The sequence below is a fragment of the Olea europaea genome, unplaced genomic scaffold (genome assembly GCF_002742605.1).
Source record: "Olea europaea var. sylvestris unplaced genomic scaffold, O_europaea_v1 scaffold23, whole genome shotgun sequence".
Classification (NCBI taxonomy): domain Eukaryota; kingdom Viridiplantae; phylum Streptophyta; class Magnoliopsida; order Lamiales; family Oleaceae; genus Olea; species Olea europaea.
Genome location: NW_019241087.1, coordinates 807,208 through 827,612, shown reverse-complemented (window position 1 = coordinate 827,612; position 20,405 = coordinate 807,208). Strand labels below are relative to the sequence as shown.

Genomic DNA, 20,405 nt, shown 5'->3' with positions numbered 1-20,405 from the left:
AAAAAGAGATCAAAGAGGCGTATGAAAAGTAAAAAAACGTACCTTTTGTGGATGGAATTCTTTTAGGAGTTGCAACACTTTCATCTCTTATACTAACAAATTTGAAAAATGCCTCGACCTTCCATTTGAGAACAATAATTAGCTTATTGTTTCGAATAGACAAACATTAGTGTATATGTTAATATAAGACGACATTAGTAAGAAATAGTTACCAAGATTATGCAATCAAAATCTAATGAGTAGCAGAAATAATTAATTTTAAGCAATTAGTAGGCTGCACAACAGTATGTTTTCTTCATAAACTCTATTACATTCCGCAGCAAGTGATGTCACCTAATCAATGAGGAAAAAGTAGTAAAATAATAAATACTCAATTAGCGAATATCAATTTAAATTTTGGGCATTCTAAATTAATTTACAAATAAAGCATAAGCTTTCATCACTATTATATAACTTAAGAATTATGTAAAAATTAATAACCCATACAACATTGCATCACCATATAAGTATGCTTTATAATACAAAACTACCGACACTATGTATTGAGTAAATTGTTCACTTTACCTATTTAGAAAAAAATATTCTTAACAGAAGTGTCTACTCACCAATAAATACAAATAATAATATATTTTTAACATTTATTAGTATAAGAAATACGAAAACACAAAAAAAAAAATAAACAAACTATTAAATGACTAATTTCCTAATTTCTTTTAATGAGCATGATTAAGTTTATGACCAATTGTATTTTGCTATTCATCCTAAGAAATGATCCAAAAATATGCTTAACAATTAAAAATAAATAAGAGGGGACTTCTATGTTTTTAACTTCCACTATTGCCAGGAATAAAAAGAAATGAATGTGATTAAGCTTGTTAAGAAGTTCATTAAAATTAATCTTTCTTCATCCTTTACCATACAGATATAACCTATATTTGATGGATGACATATTTTCTGGTATAAAGATGAAAATGAAATCACTTGTTATTGTAGATAAAAGTTTTTATCTTTAAATAAACAATAAGAAAAAAAAAAGCATAAAATGGTTGAAACATTGAAATACAAGTCATGTATTATGAATAATAATGTAACACAAATAAGAAAGCTTATAATTGAATTCTCTTTCTTGAGTTCTAAGTTACAAATTCTGGTAAAATGATTCTACTACAAACTAAATTTTATTAAAAAAATAAACATATTGAAACTTTATTATTTATATACATCAACATTACAATTTCTAACCATAAGTAGAGGGATTTGCAATAATAGGCTGAACTTTGAAAAATTCATCATTCATACATTTCGTTTTGTGTATACTGGACTACTCGAAATATAATAAAGCATAATCCTCTAAATCCACACACAAAATTTATACTTTTCTTCTCAGAATGAATTATTCTCAAAACTCTACAAAACAAAACTTAAAAAAGTCACAAACGTTAATACTTTTTAACAAAAAAAATCGATGGAACGATAAAATCAAACGATAAAAAAAATCTAAAAATTCATGAAATAGAAGAACATGAGAAGATTTTCAAATATTCTTGAATAGAAAGAGATCAAAGAGACGTTTGAAAAGTAAGAAACGTACCTTTTGTGGATGGAATTCTTTTAGGAGTTGCAACATTTTCATCTCTTATACTCACAAATTTGAAAAATGCCTCGACCTTTCATTTGAGAACGATAATTAGCTTATTGTTTGAAATAGACAAACGTTAGTGTATATGTTAATATAAGACAACATTGGGAAGAAATAGTAACCTAGACTATGCAATCGAAGTCTAATGAGTAGCAGAAAGAATTAATTTTAAGGAAGTTAAATCATCATAGTAGGCTGCATAACAGTACGTCTTTTTCATAAGCTCTATTACCCGCAATCAGTGATGTCACCTAATCAATAAGGAAAAACCAGTAAAACAATAAATACTCAATTAGCAAATATCAATTTAAATTTTAAGCGTTTTAAATCAATTTACAAATAAAGCATTTTCTTTCATCATTATCATATAACTTGAGAATTATATAAAAAATTATACCTCATATAGCATTACATTATCATGTAAGAATGTTTTAATAATACAAAACTACCGAAATTATGTATTGAGAAATTGTTCATTCTACCTATTTAGAAAAAAAAATTCTTCACAAAAGTGTACTCTCCAATAAATACAAATAGTAATATATGTTTGACATTTATTAGTATAGAAAATACGAAGACACGAACAAAAATATGACTAACTTTAGTTTGCTATTCATCCTAAGAAATGATCCAAAAATATGCTTGACAATTAAAAATAAATGAGAAGGGACTTCTATATTTGTAACTTCCACCATTATCAGGAATAAAAAGAAAAGAATGTGATTAATCTTGTTAAGAAGTTCATTAAAATTAATTTATCTTCATCCTTTACCATACAAATAGAAACTATATTTGATGGATAACATGTTTGCTGGTATAAAGATGAAAATGTATGTTAGCAATCACTTGTTACTACAGCTAAAAGTTTCCATCTTTAAATAAACAATAAGAAAAAAAGAGAGCATAAAGTAGTTGAAATTGTAGTAAAAACCAATAAAGAGAAAAAGCAATATAAAAGTAAAGCATATCAAATGAAAGTTATTTATATAAATGACGCTAAATATTTAGTTAACCCTCTTGAATTTAAGGCAGATTTCAAACCAATTAACAGAAGATGTAAATCTAGATATTTAATCTTTACAACTTATATAAAAACAATGAAACTAATGAATAATAATAAAACATATTGAATTTGAGAACAAAAATAAAGACATTCCTATGAAAAGATTGTAGTTTTATGAATGTATAAATGACAAAAATTCTTTATACACTACATTCTTAGTGCATGCATTATGTAAATTGACTGCATTTGACAGTTTGAGTAAAACTTTCAAAGATTTACTTGTTTGTGCTCTCGATAACGCTACATATAGTTGTCCATGAAAAAAAACTGGTTCTGGAAGGTATAAACCAATAAAATCTAAAGTTTAACCTTGTCCTTTATTTATTGTCATTACAAAGCAAGGTGTAATTGGGAATTGAGTTCTTTTAAATTGAATTGAGTTTCGATCATTTTAAAGAGGTACAAAAGGAATCCTTGGTAAAAACACATATTTTCTACGATATTCACCAATTGTGATTTCAGCCAAAATTACATTTCTATTAAATTTTCTACAAGTAAGGCGTGTCCCATTGCATAAACCTTCAGAATGATTGATATTCCGCAATAATATTACTCGACAATTTACCTTAAGTTTCAATTCATGTGGTGGAATACCATTTGGTGTCAAACTATTCAAAAAATATTCCTGCAAGCTTTGTTCTGATTTGTCAATTGCTTCATCAAAACTATAGTATGTAAAAATTTCACCAGGAATTTGATCGAGCAAAATTTTGTTAATATAATCAACACATTCATTTTTAGGAGTAAGAATAACTATGTTCATCATGTCATGTAAATGATCAGTATATGCTTCTATATTTGGAAAAACATGATGTATCAAATTTTTTAAAGATGTAATTTCATCTTCAAATGGTAAAATTATATTGTTTAAAAGTTGAATACAATGACAACTATGTTCTTTTTCTGTCCTATCTCCAATTCTAAGTAAGTAATCGCAAAAGATAGGATTTAATTTTGCTCTCATATTTTTAACTAAAGGTAGTTGTAAATATAAAGGCCATATATCTGAGAAAACTAAGTTAGCTTTCATTATGTCTTCTTTTTTCCCTCTTGGTACTACTGGTAGAACCTGTCGAAAATCTCCTCCAAGAATTATGACTTTCCCACCAAAAGGCAAGTCACAATCAGTAACATCTCTAAGCATGTTCTCTACAGCTTCAATAGCACGATGATTTACCATGGGTGCTTCATCCCAAATTATTAGTTTACACATTTTTAATAAAGTTCCCAAAGCCGATTGTTTACTAATAGAACAGCTAACTTTACCAACTATTTCTAGAGGAATTTTAAATCTCAAATGAGCTGTTCGACCTCCGGGTAAAAGAGATGCAGATACTCCAGATGACGCTATATTAAATTTTGAGATTTTACGCCAGCTAAAAGTGCTTTGTATAAAAAATTCTTCCCTGTCCCCCCGGACCATCAATGAAAAAACACCACTTGATTCAGTTTTTACTTTTTCTATTATTGTATTGTATGCAATTTGTTGTTCTTTATTTAACATTGTCACACAAGCAAGGCCTCCTTCAACATCAAAATTCATCGTTTCTTCTGCAACCATTCGATTCAATCTCTCAGCTTCATCTATATCTACAGGAAATGGCATTATTCCATAGTCATTAATAACTTTAGCTATCGGTTCTAAAATTGAATTAATATCTTCCAACGCTTGCACTTCAGCAATTTCCAAACATATATTTTGATGTACATAATCATAATCATGTAAGATTTAAATTTATCCCACAGTAACTTTGGATAATCAGGATTACAAAGCGTAAGCATTGTAGCAAAAAGACGTCTTAAAGAATCAGGCATTTCATATACAATAGCTTTAGATAAACATTCTTCACAATGATTGTCTCCCTTTAAAAAACCAGGTGCAAGTGCTAGTTCTTGATAGGTAGCACAAGTTACCCCATTCAAAGTTTTTAAATCATTGAATGATGTTGGCCCTTTTATGTGATTAAGAAGAATTCGACGAAAATATCTCTCTCCTTCACTTGGATTCGCAATGACAATTCATCCTATAACAAGTTGTTGCTTTCTAGGAGTCCAAATTTTCTTATATGCATTCTAGGCAAAATGTGCTAGAAAATCTTTATACAACAATGTTTGAGCAAATTCGTTTATTTTATTTATTCAAAAAAATTCAGTTAACATAGTTTTTTTTGTATTTTCATTATTAACAATACTCCATAAGTCAACTTCATCGGTGTATCTTACTTGCTGATGATCTTCAATGTGAAGTTGGAAAGAATAAACAGTTGGATAAATTTCTGATAAGTTGAAAGAAAAAAATTATCCACATAGCTTCAGGTAGAGATATCCATCTAGCAGATTGATAAGCAGAAATTTCATCAACTTCCATATTTTCATTTTTGCCAACAAAAAAATTAATGCAATCATATCCTTTATATACATATTTATACAAATATTTTACAGCTTTAATAGATGAACATACTTCAGCGTTAATGTGACAGTCAAATTTTGCACTTAAATAAGGATTATATGGAACAACCCATCGATTATCTAACATGTGGCCTCTAACTTTAATAAAAATACCATTATTATGACATCTATACAATGGATATGAGTTATCACCAAATATAGTAGTGTTACATTAATCTCTAGGATATTTATTTTTACAACCAGTAGTTTTTAGCATACATACATTCTTTGGATTACGGTTTCCACATGGACCATGCATATTATGTTTTACAATAATAGAATGAAGATGAAAATACTTATTTTCATTAGGAATTGCACAAGATACTATTTTGTCAACTTGCTCAGCACATACAATTTTATGGGTACAATTAAAAATCAATAACAAATGCGCATGAGGGAGCCCTCGTTTTTGGAATTTAACCATATATATATCAGCAACAATAGGGCCTAAGATATTTTCTTTACATAAATCATTTTTTAACTCCTCTAATTTTGCTCTAAATATACGTGCAATTAAATCTGGTCAATTTTGAACTTCATCATTATATTTTAGTTCTTGCTTAATTTCAGGTCAATTTGGATTGCATGTTATAGTTAAAAATATATCTGGTTTTCTAAAATGTTGAACAATAGTCATCACGTCTAAATATCTTCTTAGCATATCTTTAGGATCACATGTAAAAGATTGTGGTAAAACAAATTTCTTCCCAATCTTGTACCCTCTTGTTTCCCCATTTTCAACACTATCCACAATACCTTGATAGAGTTCCGCACGAATTTGTTTCTAATTCTTTCGAAAATAATCTAACACAGTTTCAATTTTAACGTACATATCTACAACGTACTATTAAAAAAGTCTACCCGTATGAAGTAATACAAACTTATCAGAATGCGTAATTTGTAACTTGTATGAATAGTATCGCGACAAGAAACTTGAGATCGTTTCTTTGTTCCATTAAGCACTACATGAGAAAAAAAAAAAGAATTTCCATTAAGCACTACATGAGAAAAAAAAAAAGAATTCATATTCAGTAAAAATGGTGAATTGTAAAAATTAAAAACTGTACAAAAAAATTATATGAACAAACCTGCAGCCTCTTTTTCGATAATTTTAGTTTCAGAATTTATTGTGTTAGGAACCGCAACACAATCTATCAAATTACGAGGCTGAACATTTATGTTTTTGCATCTTTGTATGCCTTCATGCCAACCAGATTCTCCTAATGGGAAAATTAAAGGATAGTGCAAAGGATCATAACAACCATAATAATAATGAACTCTATGGGAATCACCAGAATGGCCATATATAATAATATCACGAACACGAGTATTTGTATTTTCATCATCCTCAACCGATACAGCAGCTACTTGAGATGCTGAAGGAGTATTAAAAACTCTCTGATCAATTCCTAGGTCACGTCTTATTTGTATACGATGATTGTGCAGGTTTGTCATATCACTTAAAGACCTAAAAAATTTACTATATGGATTTACTTTCAAGATTTCAATTAAAATAATCATAGTAGGTTCAATTAAATTTTTTGAAATTTTCATGTGATTTTGAAGCTCATTTTCTGTGTCATAAAAATATAACTGCATATAAGAAGGCGTATTATTTTCTGGCATAAATTTATTTACATAATGATATACTTGTCCTTGAACTCTAAATGTATAAATACCTTTATATGTCTGAAAAAGTTCTTTACCATACTTTATACCAAATGAAGTGAATGCAAAGTGATTATTATATCCATGTGACAACTTTTTGAATTCTATACATGTAGGCTCTTTTGAAGTAAATAAATCATATAATTTAGTTGATGAATCTAGCATAAATATTTTAACTTTTCCATCAGAGCAACAAAAACCTTTACTTTCCCTATAAAATTTACGTGCACCACAGTGTTTACAATAACTGCATGTCGGTAATACATATGCGGTACTTGGTATATTTAACAAATTAACACTTCCTTGTAGTTTAGGAAGATGAACGTTTGTCAATTTTTCATTCGAAGTAGAAGGCTCAGATTCAAAACATATTAAATGTTGATCAACTTGAGTAGCACCTAGATTATGATTTTCAAATACTCTAGGATCGCTTACTCTTCTACGACGATCAACGTGCACAATTTGGTTTTGATTCCTTCTGTCCGCCTGTCTTTGACTTTTTTGTTGATGAATGAAAGCATTATATGATTCGCTTGTGCTTTTGTGAACGCTTTCAATGTTACAAAAACCAGATAATTGATTTGTAGATGGTTCGAAAGAATCCATATGGGAGTTAACCATAAATACAACTTAATTAAAACCACATTAAATACATGCATTTGAATTAGAAATCACAAATAAATATTACACAGATTATAATTTATTTATTTTGACGAAATAAATTCTATACAGCAATACATCACAATTTCACACATAATTTTAAACTATCTACATTTGTTCTTCATTTCCTATAGGAGAAAAATATAAAATCGTCGAACATACATAAAATTAAAATATAGAAATTTTACCACAACAACAAATGATTGCAAAATTAACAAAAATTGAGAAGTTGAAGTCTGTAGTATATATACATATTGATAAGTGTGTTTTATACACTTATTCGGAGCTCTAAAATAACAATATTTGATAGTCCTTTGACAAAATACATTCTAAATTGTTGTGTTTTACATTTAATAGGTGAAAATCTACGATTGAAAAGGAAGTGAAGGAGAGAAGCAAAAACGAGTGAAAATAGCAAAATCCAAAGTACGTGGATTAAATTGGCCATTGGATGCAATTTTTGGGAATCAAAGTCTAACTACAAAAATTGGACTGATTTGCACCGCTTTGAAAATTGAGTACTTCGAGAAAAATAATCTACTAAATGGGCTCAATTGGACTTGCTTTGAAATTCAAATTGAAGATTTACTTGGACAGTTGGACCTCTAATTGGACTAGAAGAGCTGCTAGGTTGTATTGTATCATATGATTCATATATATACACACAGAAAATCCAAAGAAAGGGGAAAGCAGCCAGGGAAATAAAGATACGTATACATTGGCGGCTACAAGAATTAGAGATACAGAAAAAAACAAGAGGCTGGTCGGCATCTTTGGGAGGAGAATTCTGCCATTAAAGATATAAACACAAAGAGCCGGGGGGATTAATTGGACTGCCGGGGTTGATTGCACGTGTATATATACACTCTTTGGTGGCTGGAGGAAGAAAGAGAGACACACATATACACAAAAAAAGGCAGCTGAAATTGAACTTCAAAAGGGTTGCCGGCTGTAGTGGGAAAGATATATGTATATAAATTCATGCACATGCAAAAGGAGGAGAGTTGGAGAATAACCTAGAAAATATTTGTTTTCTTTGTGGGTCAACAAAAAAATCGGCAGTGGGGCAGAATTTTATATACTTTATACGCATCAAAAGGCAGAAACTGCGGGAAGAAGAATAGAGAAAATAAACCATTAGAAAAAGACGGCTAGAAGGTGGAGAATTCAGCTGCCGATTGGTTGAGATTATACAAACATTGGGTTGATTTTTTTTATTGATACAACACACGTAATTGACCGGAAGACACGTTGAAAAGGCGGCTGCTGGAGTTTAATTACATGCCAATTGGGGAAAAATATATCTCGCGCGCAAAAGTGGAGAAACTTCATGGAGTTAATCATGTCCCGTCAAATTTTGGTGATGTTCTTCCACTTTTATTTGTTTGATTTCAACAGTATGCTAGGCTAATTTTTCTCATGTATTGGGTGGATGACAAATTTGTTTAATTTTTAGTTTTAATTCGAGACCTATGTTTTTATGTTAATTCTTGCATTGTGATTTCATTAATATGCATAATTAGATTGTTTTAGTGTTTGCGCACCATTAGGACAATAAGTTGCTTATTCGTAGTGTTGGAAAACTCACAGTAGGCAGAACACTGTTATTAGAACACAAGGGCAATAAATATTAGGAATAATATTTGTGGCGTGTGCGATCTTATGTGATAATCCTAAATGTCAATGCATGTTTGCCCTACGAAGTCGGACTAGGAATAGGATCGTCTCGTGGTAATTATAGGTTTATTATATCTTGGGAAAGAATAATAAATAATAGTGGAACTATCGATCGTATCAACTACATAAATTGAGATAATTATTATTGGTCGAGAATTAGAACTAAGAATTGATCAGTGGTGTCGAAAATCCAATACGTTCGCACATTTGATTTTCTACCAATTTTCATTGATTCAATAAGTTTTAGTTATAAAAATTAGTTAGCTATTCATTCGATCATCTTTTCGTTACAAACTCGAATTTAAATATATCCAATATACCAAAATTGATCCTTATTCCCTGTGGGACGATAACTCTCTCATCACGATTATTACTTGTACAACGAACCCGTACGCTTGCGGGAATTTGACGAACACATATATAAATATTTAAGTAATGTACATGCATTTCATGTTATATATACATGTAGGAAAAAGGAGAACTTATTTGTATAAATGATTTGCTATGCTTAAATGTAATAAGCATAAAATTTTAGTTAACAGAAAATGTAAGTTTTCTTTCTATGATTGTAGTTTTTGAAAAAAAAAATTCACGAAAGATAATTTGTAAGTAAAAAAATAAGTTGGTTTTTCTTATATATATTATTTAAAAATTTTCCCTAATATTCATTTGCCCTTTTTTGAATAATAGCTAAACATATGACTATTTTAATTGAAAATAGTGTCCAGCTGACAAATATGATACAACAGTGAAATGCATTTATAAAATCTCATTTCCTAATAAACTCCCATGCCATTTTTGAATTAAATAAAACAATTAAGAATCACAATTTGTAAAAAATTGAATTGAAATATGGATTAAATTATAACTTGCTCCAATTATGAAGCCAGATGAAGCCATTAAATGTAGAAGTCGGAAAAAATCTTCAATAGTAAAGGAGAATGGAGTCAGATATCCATAGAGTTTACATTTTTTATGTTTCTTTTTATTGTTTATTTAATGTTTTTACCAGTATTTCCTATTATTCCTTCTCCTCAATCCATTCTTGCCTTGTATCCTTTCTTGTTCCCAACTTCTTCCTACTATGAGAAATTTCATCTTTCAAAATGACTACTACATTTTTTATTGATGAAGAAAATACTTGATGTTCAATAATATCTACTATTATTAAAGTTCTTCTGCACTCTCACAATAGCAAAATATACAACAATTGTGCTAACAAGATTGAATGAGTCTTACAGAATTTCTAGGGTCTTATTATTATTATTATTATTATTATTATTATTATTATTATTATTATTATTACTATTACTACTACTACTACTACTACTTTTGCAATTCTATGATTCCATATATTTTATCTAATGTTACATTTTAGTCATTTCCTATTCCAGGTTTGTTAAGGGATGCACACAACATGATAGTACTAAGTTTGATAATCGTCTGTCAAATTTTAGAAAGTTGAAACTATTCTATGAAATCATTTTTGCTTCGATCATATTTGGTAAAAATATCTAAAATGATAGATTATGATTGAGCAGAAACGCTTGAATGTGCCCTAGAGTGATTGAATTCAAAATGAAAGAGAAAGGTAAAAAGAGAAATAAGAAAAGAGAGCTTAGAAATTGAACTCGGCACTAAAAACTCTAGTAGTCTTAAAGTAAAAAAAACATTTGGTCTACAAATCAAAATCCCTAAAATGATTTATCTAAAATCCCCAAAAACAAATGAAATTCAAAAATCCCCAAAAATAAAACCTTACCTAACAAAAATCACAGCACTCAAAAAAGGTCTCTGGTTGAAACATTAACTTCAAGAAAACAAGTAAAAAAAAAAAAAAAACCAACAGCATGAAAAGGAGAAGTAAAAACATACCTCGCTCGTCCTCGTTGTCGTTGAAATCATTCTATCGCTAACTCTTTTTTTATGGATAATTATTAGGGAGTTTAATGTTTTCAAGACAGAATGAAAGTGGAAAGTATAAGAGAGACGTAGATTGGATTAATAGGGTCGGCGACAATATGCAAGTGGTTTGGAGAAAATGAAATGTAAAGGATAATATCTTGCTAAATGTCAAAAAAGTAGGCTAAAAAGTTGAAAATAAGAAACGGCTGCAAAAAAGTCGAAAATAAGAAAAGGCAACCGGTTTTGCTACAGTGTTATGAAATCTAAATTACAAAAACAAACAGTAAAAAGATGAACAGTAAATAAAAAAAAAGTCTTATAAGAGAAGGTTGGTCAAAAAAAGTAGGCTAAAAAGTTGAAAATAAGAAAAGGATGCTAAAATCGAAAATAAGAAAAGCTCTGCAAACCAGTTTTGCTACGATGGTGTGAAACCAAAAGCTACAAAAATGAATAGTAAACACAAAGGGAGTCTTATAAGAGAAGGTAGGATACGGTCTAATTGATGTGAACCCGGGTAGCAATGGTGACTATGGAACCCACACGAGATTGTTAGAACCCCAGGAAAGCCAAAAAAATCCCCGGTTTTTGGGTTTCAATCAAGAATAAAGAACCAAGCAGCCTAAACAAGACAATGATATGTGGGCCTCTTGATTACACGTTTCGTAATTCGCATTCGGTGTTGAACGCCACAAGATTTTCATGTTGATAAGTTCAAAATTTGTTCCAAGAAGAACAAAGGATTGGAAAGAAAGAATTTGCCTCTCTTTAATTTCTCTCAAAATAATGTCGAAATTGTACAAAGGCAGAAGATAATTGTATTTATACTAACCCTAGAAATCTAGTAAAAACAAAAAATATTAATTGATGATTACAAGAATTTTACCTAAAATAGGATTCTAGCAAAAATAAGAAAATTCATGAAAAAATGAAAATTCATCTTGATTTTGTACCATGCAACCGCATGGTACATTTCTATACAGTCATACAAGCCAAGAACATTGGCTGCCTTCAGTTCTGTCAATCACAGTGCGACCGTATGGTAAATTACATTATGCGGTCACTTGTATTGAGTTGATCCAATTGCTTTTGGCCTTTAATCCCAACATGGAACTCACTTCTTCTCACCCCACTAATGATGTTTTATCAATTTTTGATTGCACAAGTAGTTCCATTGCTTGATTTACACATGTTACTCTCGAATGCGTCATCAGTCCAACTTCAATATTCAATGGATCTCTTCTTGGGGCTTGTATTCATTGGGCTCGAATCTTGGGTCACATTATCCCTCTCTCTTCAAAAGGATTCGTCCTCAAATCTGGACCTACATCAAAATGAGAGAGATTAGATACATTAAAACTTGTCGAAACATTATACTCACATGGAGAATCCAATTTGTATGCATTTTCATTGTTCTTCTCAATGACTTGAAATGGTACATTCCCCATGGTTGCAACTTTGACTTCCTACGCTCTGGAAAAAGCTCATTTTCTGAAATATACCCAATCACTAGGTTCGAATGTCAAGCTTTTCCTGTCCTTGTTTGCTTGTGATGTAATGAGTTTGCTCTTATTCTCGATCTACATCTTGGCCCTTTCATAGAGTGACTCTACCAACTTAGTCTTTCTTTTACCATTTTGCTTGTACCAAATGACGTAGGGAAGTGTCTCTACCAACTCTATCTGCCTTGCATGTCTTTTATTCAATTTTTCTTGCCCATACAAGTGCTTCAACGATTCATGGTCAGTCTGTATCATGAATTTCTTAGGCCACAGATAATGTTACCATGTCTCCATGGCTCGAATAAGTGAGTACAATTCCTTTTCATATGTAGGGTAGTTGAGAGCAGCTCCCTTCAGCTTTTCATTGAAGTAGGCTATAGGCCTCCTATCTTGCATTAAAACTATTCTAATCCCTATTCCTGATACATTACACTCAATCTTGAACATTTTATCAAAGCTAGAAAGTGCTAAAATAGGCATTTTACAGAATCTATCTTTAGTGGTATAAAATGCATGCTCCCGTTCTCTCCCAAATGAAATCCTACTCAGTGAGTGGTGTAGTGATTATACTAAAGTCCTTCACAAATCACTTATAAAAACTAGCAAAGCCATGAAAACTCCTTACTTCAGTTATAATTTTAGGTGTTGGGCAATCTTTAATAGCTTTTATCTTTTCTTCATCTACTTCTACCTCATTAGCACTAACCATAAATCCTAGAAAGACGACATTTTCATTGCAAAATGTACATTTCTTTAAGTTAGCATAAAGTTTTTCCTTAAAACTAAAGCACACTTTTAAATATTCTACATGCTCATCAAGGTCCTTGCTATAGAATAATATGCCTTCAAAGTAAACCACAAATATTTTCCTATAGAGGCACGCAAAACATGATTCATCAACTGCATGAAAGTGCTTAGTGCATTTTTTAGTCCAAACGACATTAATAAACATTAATACGAACCATATTTAGTTTTAAATGTAGCTTTTCACTCATCACCTTCTCATGTTCAAATTTGATGGAAACCACTCTTAAGATCAATTTTACTAAATATGCATTCACCATGTAACTCATCTAACATATCACATAACCTAGGGATGGGATGACGATACTTTACCGTTATGTTGTTGATGGCTCTGTAATCCAAGCACATTCTCCAAGTTCTATCTTTCTTTGGCACACGTAGCACTAGAACGGTACATGGACTAATGCTCTCCCTTACATAGCCCTTGTTCATTAGTTCCTTCACTTGCCTCTAAAGCTCCTTTGTTTCCTTGGGATTACTTTGGTAAGCTGGTCGGCTTGGAATGACAGCTCTAGGTATGAAGTCAATTTGGTGCTCAATGCCTCGAATGGGTGGCAACCCAGTAGGCACGTCCTTGGAAAATATGTCTTCAAATTCCTACAAAAAAGATTTAGCCAAACTAGGGAGGAGTGGGTAAGATTCCTCTAGATTGATGAGTGTTTCTTTATAGATCAACAGAATCATCAATTTTTTCTCGACTATCTTCTCCTCAGCTCACTCCCTTTTCCAAAGAAAATTACTCTAGACATTTATCTTCTTTCGAAAGACTCTCCTTCTTTTCACTCTTGTAGCATCGCTCTTTTTTCTCTCTACTAGCCATCTCACTAATTTCTCTCTTATTTGCCACCTTACATTTTTTTTCTCTCTTACTTACCATCTTACTGTTTTCTCTATTTTTCTCTAACTCTCTCCCTCTCATCTCTTCTTCAATTTTCAGTTTGATTTGGTCTTCGTACACTTATGCCCGTGTTAATGGCACGAGGTATTGAACCTCCCATCTTTGACAAAGTTGTAGCAATTTTTGTACTCGTCATGAACAACCTTCCTATAGTATTGCCATGGTCTCTCCAATAAAAGATGTCTCGCATACGTAGGTACTACATTACACAATACTTCATAATGATAGCTATCGATTGAAAGATTTATCAGTATCCTTCTATTCACCTTGATTTCTCCACATTCATTTAACCATTGCAGCCTATAATGTCTAGGGTGTTTTAGTAAAGTCAGCCTCAATTTCTCTAAAGGAGTTGTGCTAGCTACATTCGTGCAACTTCCACCATCAATGGTCATGTGACGTACCTTATTGTTAATGTGGCATAGAGTGTGGAATATGTTTTCTCGCTGTTGCTCCAAGTTATACTCCTTGATTTGAGTGTTAAGAGCTCGCCTCGTGTACAACAGCTCTCTAACATCAAACTCTACTTTTTCCACATCACTAATTTTCTCCAACTCTGGCATTTCATCATAATCACCTTTACTCTCACTCACCACCTTTGCATTGTCTCGCAACACCATCGCCCTTTTGTTTGGGCATTGAGAAGCAATGTATCCTGACCCAAGCACCTAAAACACTTAATATCCTGACTCCTTGATGGTTGCACTCCGCCTTGGGTATGGTCTTACTAGCATTATCTTCTTTTCCCCTTGGCAATTCAGTCCTTCCTCTAGAAATAGCCCCGACTCCTTAGTTGTTATCCCACTTCAGTTTCTAAGATGAGTTAGATGCCAAAGAGCCCAGTGATTGCCAAGTTTTCCCTTTATTGCCACGTGCAGCATATTCTTTAATTCCACATAGTGCTGCAACTCCACTACATTGGCTATATTCCTAATCAACCCGTTCAGAAAATGAGCCATAGTGGCTTCTCGATCCTCATCCACATTCGCCCTAATTAATAATATCTCCATTTCCTTGTGGTACTCCTCCACACTCCTCGACCCCTGATATAAACTTTGTAATTTTTGATAGAGTTCCCTATAGTAGTGACAATGTATGAACTACTTCTTTATAATAGCTTTCAACTCATCACAAGTAGTGATAGATCAATCTAGATTCCTACGTCGTGATGTAACCGCTTGATCCTACCTAGTTATAGCGTAATTGGTGAATTCAAGAATGACTATCTTCACATTCTTCTCCTTCGAATAATTACGTCATTTAAAGATTAGCTCCACCTTTTTCTCCTACTCTAAATAAGCCTCCGGATCACTTTTTCCTTTAAACGGTGGAAGTGACATCATAATGTTACTCATGTTCCCATCTATGTCATTGCTAACGTTATTCCTACCTCTGCTTTCATGCCTAGCTCTTCTATTTCTCATCCACCCCATTTCAACCCCCGTTAATGCATCCTTATCCAAATCACTACCGTACTTATACTCTTTATACCTTTCCACCTAAGCTCGATTCTGTCCAGTCTCCTTACATTAGGTACTTAGCTCGTTGCCTTTGGTAAGATTGGTAATCGATGTATCAAGCCTATCAAACCTACCACTCATATCGTCAGATGTGTTAATGTGATTGCCATTTTTGCTTGAATTGGAATCTTCCTTGTCAGACATCGTAATTCTATGATTTTCTTCTATCTCACTTGTATTTCACTCGTTTATCACTCAATGTGGCTTTTACCCTCTATTGATCTCAACGCTCTGCCTTTTTCCACTCAGTGCTTTCATCGAAGTGCTTCAAAGAACAAAGTGAACTCAAAAGGAATTAGTCTGGTGGATTCTAAACTGGATGCAATCAAGAAAAGTAACTTTGAGAGGACTTCGAGCAATTAGAATGAAATTTTTGAATTGCACACTAACAAAATTTAAGAGTTGATTGAAACGAACATTGACAAAAATAAATATGTGACTCAAGAAATTGAAAAAATTTGTTGGTAGTAAAATAACAATAACAATTTATTTATTTTTTGTGATTTTTCGGCTCTCTCTCTCTCTCTCTCTCTTTTTAAGAAGAACAAAGTGATTATAATACCAACAAATCAAACTAAAGTTTGTTTGGATGATAAATTAGCCCAACAACAACTTTTGAAAAATTGACGACAATGTAATGGATCAAAGACTCTAAATAATGAAGAACTCAAGAACATAGAAATACTAGAAAAACAAAATAATGACTCAACAATGAAAATTAAAAGATATAACCTTGATTAATTTGGAGCTCAGGCTTTGATACAAACTGATGTGAACCCACGGAGTAACGATGATTGTGGAACCTGCACTAGATTGTTAGAACCTAAGGAAAGCCAAAAGAATCCCCGTTTGTGGATTTTAATCAAGAATAATGAACCAAGCAACTCAAACAAGACAAAGATGTATGGACACCTTGATTACACGTTTTGTAATTTGCATCTAGTTTTAAACGCCACAAGATTTTTACCTTGATAAGTTCAAAATTTGTTCCAAGAAGAACAATGGATTGGAAAGCAAGAATTTGCCTCTCTTTATTTTCTCTCAAAATAATGTCGAAGTTGTACAAGGAAAGAAAATAATTGTATTTATATTAGCCCTAGAAATCTAGTAAAAACAAAAAATATTAATTGAAGATTACAAGAATTTTACCCAAAATAGGATTCTAACAAAAACATGGAAATTCACCAAAAAAGGAAAATTCGTTTTGATTTGTCGCATGGTACATTTCTGTGCAATAATACAAGCTAAGAACATTAGCTGCCTTCAATCCCTATCGACCACCATGTGACCACATGGTGAATTGCATTTTGCTGTCGTACAATTCACCCATTTGGCTCAAACTTCATCCACTTGTATTGAGTTGATCCAATTATTTTTTACCTTCGACCCCAACACAATGTTTTATCAATTGTTGCTTGCACCAGTAGTCCCATCGCTTGATTTATCCGTTTTGCTCTCGAATGCGTCATGGGTCCACTTTCGATATTCAACGGATCTCTTCTCGGGCTTGTTTTCGTCAGGCTCGAATCTTGGATCACATCACTAATTCATTGTATGTTTTTCTTATTAGGAGACACTCGATAATTGAATATCAAATTAGAAGAAAGGAACCAAAAAATGGTGAAAATGGACGAACTCCAAAGTTTGAAGACCAAATTGAAAATATACAATAGTTGATTAGGAGTACAAGATAAAATTGAATATTGCTACGAGCACAAGTTCTATTATAGATTCTTAGCCAAAGATTGAGACCAGTTCTAGCATAGAAAACATTTAAATTGGAGTCATTCTACTTCTAGCAAAGTTTTAGCCCTTTTTAACCCATTTTGAATCACTTCAATTGGATAATAGGAGAGAAAGTTATGACCAAAATATATTGATAACTTTACAGAGAAAAAAATGTGCTCAAGAAGGCATCTTTTCTTACTCACTTGGAACTCTTTTGAAAACAAATTTGGACTTGATTTTCAATCAAATTTTGACTCCTACAAATACCTAATAGCATAATACATTAGATACACTCTCTTATACATTTTGTACATTGAAATTCATCAATTGACATCATCAAAGAGATGCCAATCCACTGTCTTATAACAATTAATATGCAATTTCTCACATTTTCAAGAAATTGGAGTTTTAACCTTTACTTTTGGAGGGACAACAAGAAGATATATTGGATATTCATCAAGAACCCATTGAAGAGATTCAAGATTTCAACATCCATGTTCTTATTCTTAATCAATCTAAAATGCGGTTTATGTTTTCCAACTAAACATGTGTTTTTGTGATCTTTTTAATTCCAATATGTTTTTATTCTTGGATGATTGTTATAAGATTTAATGACTTTTAATATTAGTTAATCACGATTTGAATTGATTGTGAATTTTATTGATTACGAGAGAAACAATAGGATATGTAGCATTTTATAACAATTATTGTAAAGTTCAAAATGGGGTAAAGAAATATCACTATGCTTTACATGATTTCTATAGATGTTCTAGCATTTTTAATGTATGCTTTCATGTTCACAACTTTTATAAAGATATAGTAAGATCACATGAGAGGATATATTTAATTGACATCGAGATATGCTTTTAATTAACCTAGGAACACTGGTCAACAACAATTTGTACATATTGTGATTTTATTGATTTGTATTAAAACGGATTAATAAAAGGGATTCTAGGTCTTAGTTGTTTCCAATTAAAATTTACAAAACTTTAATAACTTGCTCATTTTAATTATTAGTTAATTGGATAAATCATTCAAGCAACTTTGGCTATTCGATTAGAATTAAAATTAATTAATCCTTAATTAAATAGTATCCTCATGGAAATGATACTCTACACTTCCCTCTATTATTGTTCGCGATATCGTATACTTGTAGAAAATTGAATTTGATTTAATCTAAATTTTTATTGCTTTATTAGTTTAATCATATGTTTAGAAAATTGCAATGTTTCTTCTCGTTCTTTTTTAGGATATTTTATGCAAAGTTTGAGGTACAATGATTTTTTTCAATTTGATTCGAAAATTGAACAAATATTCAGGTTGAGAAGGAAAAAATAGATAGAAGTACAACAAAAATAGCAAGTAGATTTAATTGTAAAAAAATATACAGAATCAAATTGTCGCTGAGATGAATAAAATTTCAGTGCATTCGGTTGTAGCTGCGAGAGATAAGAATTATAGACTGATGGAAGAATATATAATTCCACTAGTGGTAGAAATCAAATCATTTGGATAAGCTAATTTTTACTTGAGGTGTTCTACAATGCATTGCAATTCTTTAGGAGATCCACTGAAAATCTGAATGCTCATATTTTGAGCTTCCTAGACATGTATGCAACAATTGAATTCTGGAGTTTCTAGTGACACGATTTGACTAAGACTCTTTACTTAGACTCTGAGAGATTCAACTAGGGATGGTTGGACACATTTTCACATCACAGCATCACTACATGGAATTGTTAGAGTTAGAAATTCTTAGGTAAATATTTTCCACTACATTCTCCTAATTGGATTCAGAATGTTATTTAGAGGTTTGGAAAAGATAGAAAGGGTCACTCCGTCAATGTCCACAACATGGTTTACAACAATGGCTTCATGTTCAACACTCCTACACTGCCCTAAATTTGGTAAGCAGAGCTAATGTTACTCTGTTTGTGATGGATCAATTACAAAAAGGAAAGTGGATAAAGTCCATCAAATCATGGAGGACTTAGGATTCATTAGAACACTTTGGTCAATAGAGAAATCCGGTGGAAAGAAAGTTGTCGGAATACATGAAGTTGACATACTGACTGCAATTTTAGCACAGCTAGCAGCATTAGCTAAAAAGGTAAATATTTAGGTAACCAATCAAATAGTGAATGCAATTCAAGTAGCAGAATTGAGACACAAACAATGCGGTGGAAACCGCAAAGGTGTGGATTGTAATATAGGTAATACATTTGCTAAATCAGCTGAAGAGGTAAACTAAATCCAAAATTGTCCGAGGCAGGAAAATAATTAGCATTCGACCTACGATCTTGGTGAGAAAAATTATCCCTATTTTTCTTGGTCAAATAATCAGTCATCTCAAGGCGCACCACCAAGTTGTCAACAGCCAAAAAAGAAGCCTTCATGGGAAGAAGCGTTGACCAAAATGGTAACATCATCAACTAAAGCATTGACCAAAATAGCTAAACCATCAGCCAAATGTATGTAATGGACTAAGAAAATTCTTCATATACAAGGGATTGCTTTACAGAACTTGAAAAATCAAATGGGACAAATTGCCAGAGCAATATTAGAGCGATAACCAAGGACTTTGCCAATTGATACTGAGTTAAATTTTGAATGGTAGGTAATGATAGTGAATGTTATAGAGAATGAGATAATTGGGTATTCACCTGTGAAAGCACTAACTCTATTTCAGGTAATTACTGCATGAAGTGGGGTCTTAATTCTAATAATTACAGTTAAGAGACAGGTGGTAGCAATGAAAATGTACCTTCCACGGATGAGGAGCAAGTGGATAAATTTGAACAAAGAAAAGATGATTCTAGATTAGAAGTTAAATGATTCACAGGATAAGCCAACTGTTCCTGTCAAAACATATGTACCTCCTATCACTGTCCCT

The 20,405-nt window shown here is 31.8% G+C and overlaps 1 protein-coding gene across 1 annotated transcript; it reads right to left on the bottom strand.

Annotated features, from left to right (window-relative positions):
- Positions 1–258: 258 nt before the first annotated feature.
- On the bottom strand, positions 259–4,308 carry LOC111381402 (ATP-dependent DNA helicase PIF1-like). The gene is made up of 6 exons (XM_023005177.1): positions 3,594–4,308; positions 3,106–3,494; positions 1,849–1,890; positions 1,592–1,667; positions 1,326–1,420; positions 259–333 (listed from the first exon to the last, which is right to left on the bottom strand). The coding sequence occupies exons 1-6, from the start codon at positions 4,306–4,308 to the stop codon at positions 259–261; spliced, it is 1,392 nt and encodes a 463-aa protein (XP_022860945.1).
- Positions 4,309–20,405: the final 16,097 nt, after the last annotated feature.

Excerpts from the sequence above, each read along its gene's own strand:
- LOC111381402 (XM_023005177.1), bottom strand. The coding sequence starts at position 4,308 with ATGCCATTTCCTGTAGATATAGATGAAGCTGAGAGATTGAATCGAATG. Across the intron at positions 3,495-3,593 it reads TAGGACAGAAAAAGAACATA|AAGCATATACTGATCATTTA; the intron begins GTTGTCATTGTA and ends TTCCAAATATAG. Across the intron at positions 1,891-3,105 it reads TTTTACCAAGGATTCCTTTT|GTGACATCACTGATTGCGGG; the intron begins GTACCTCTTTAA and ends CTTATTGATTAG.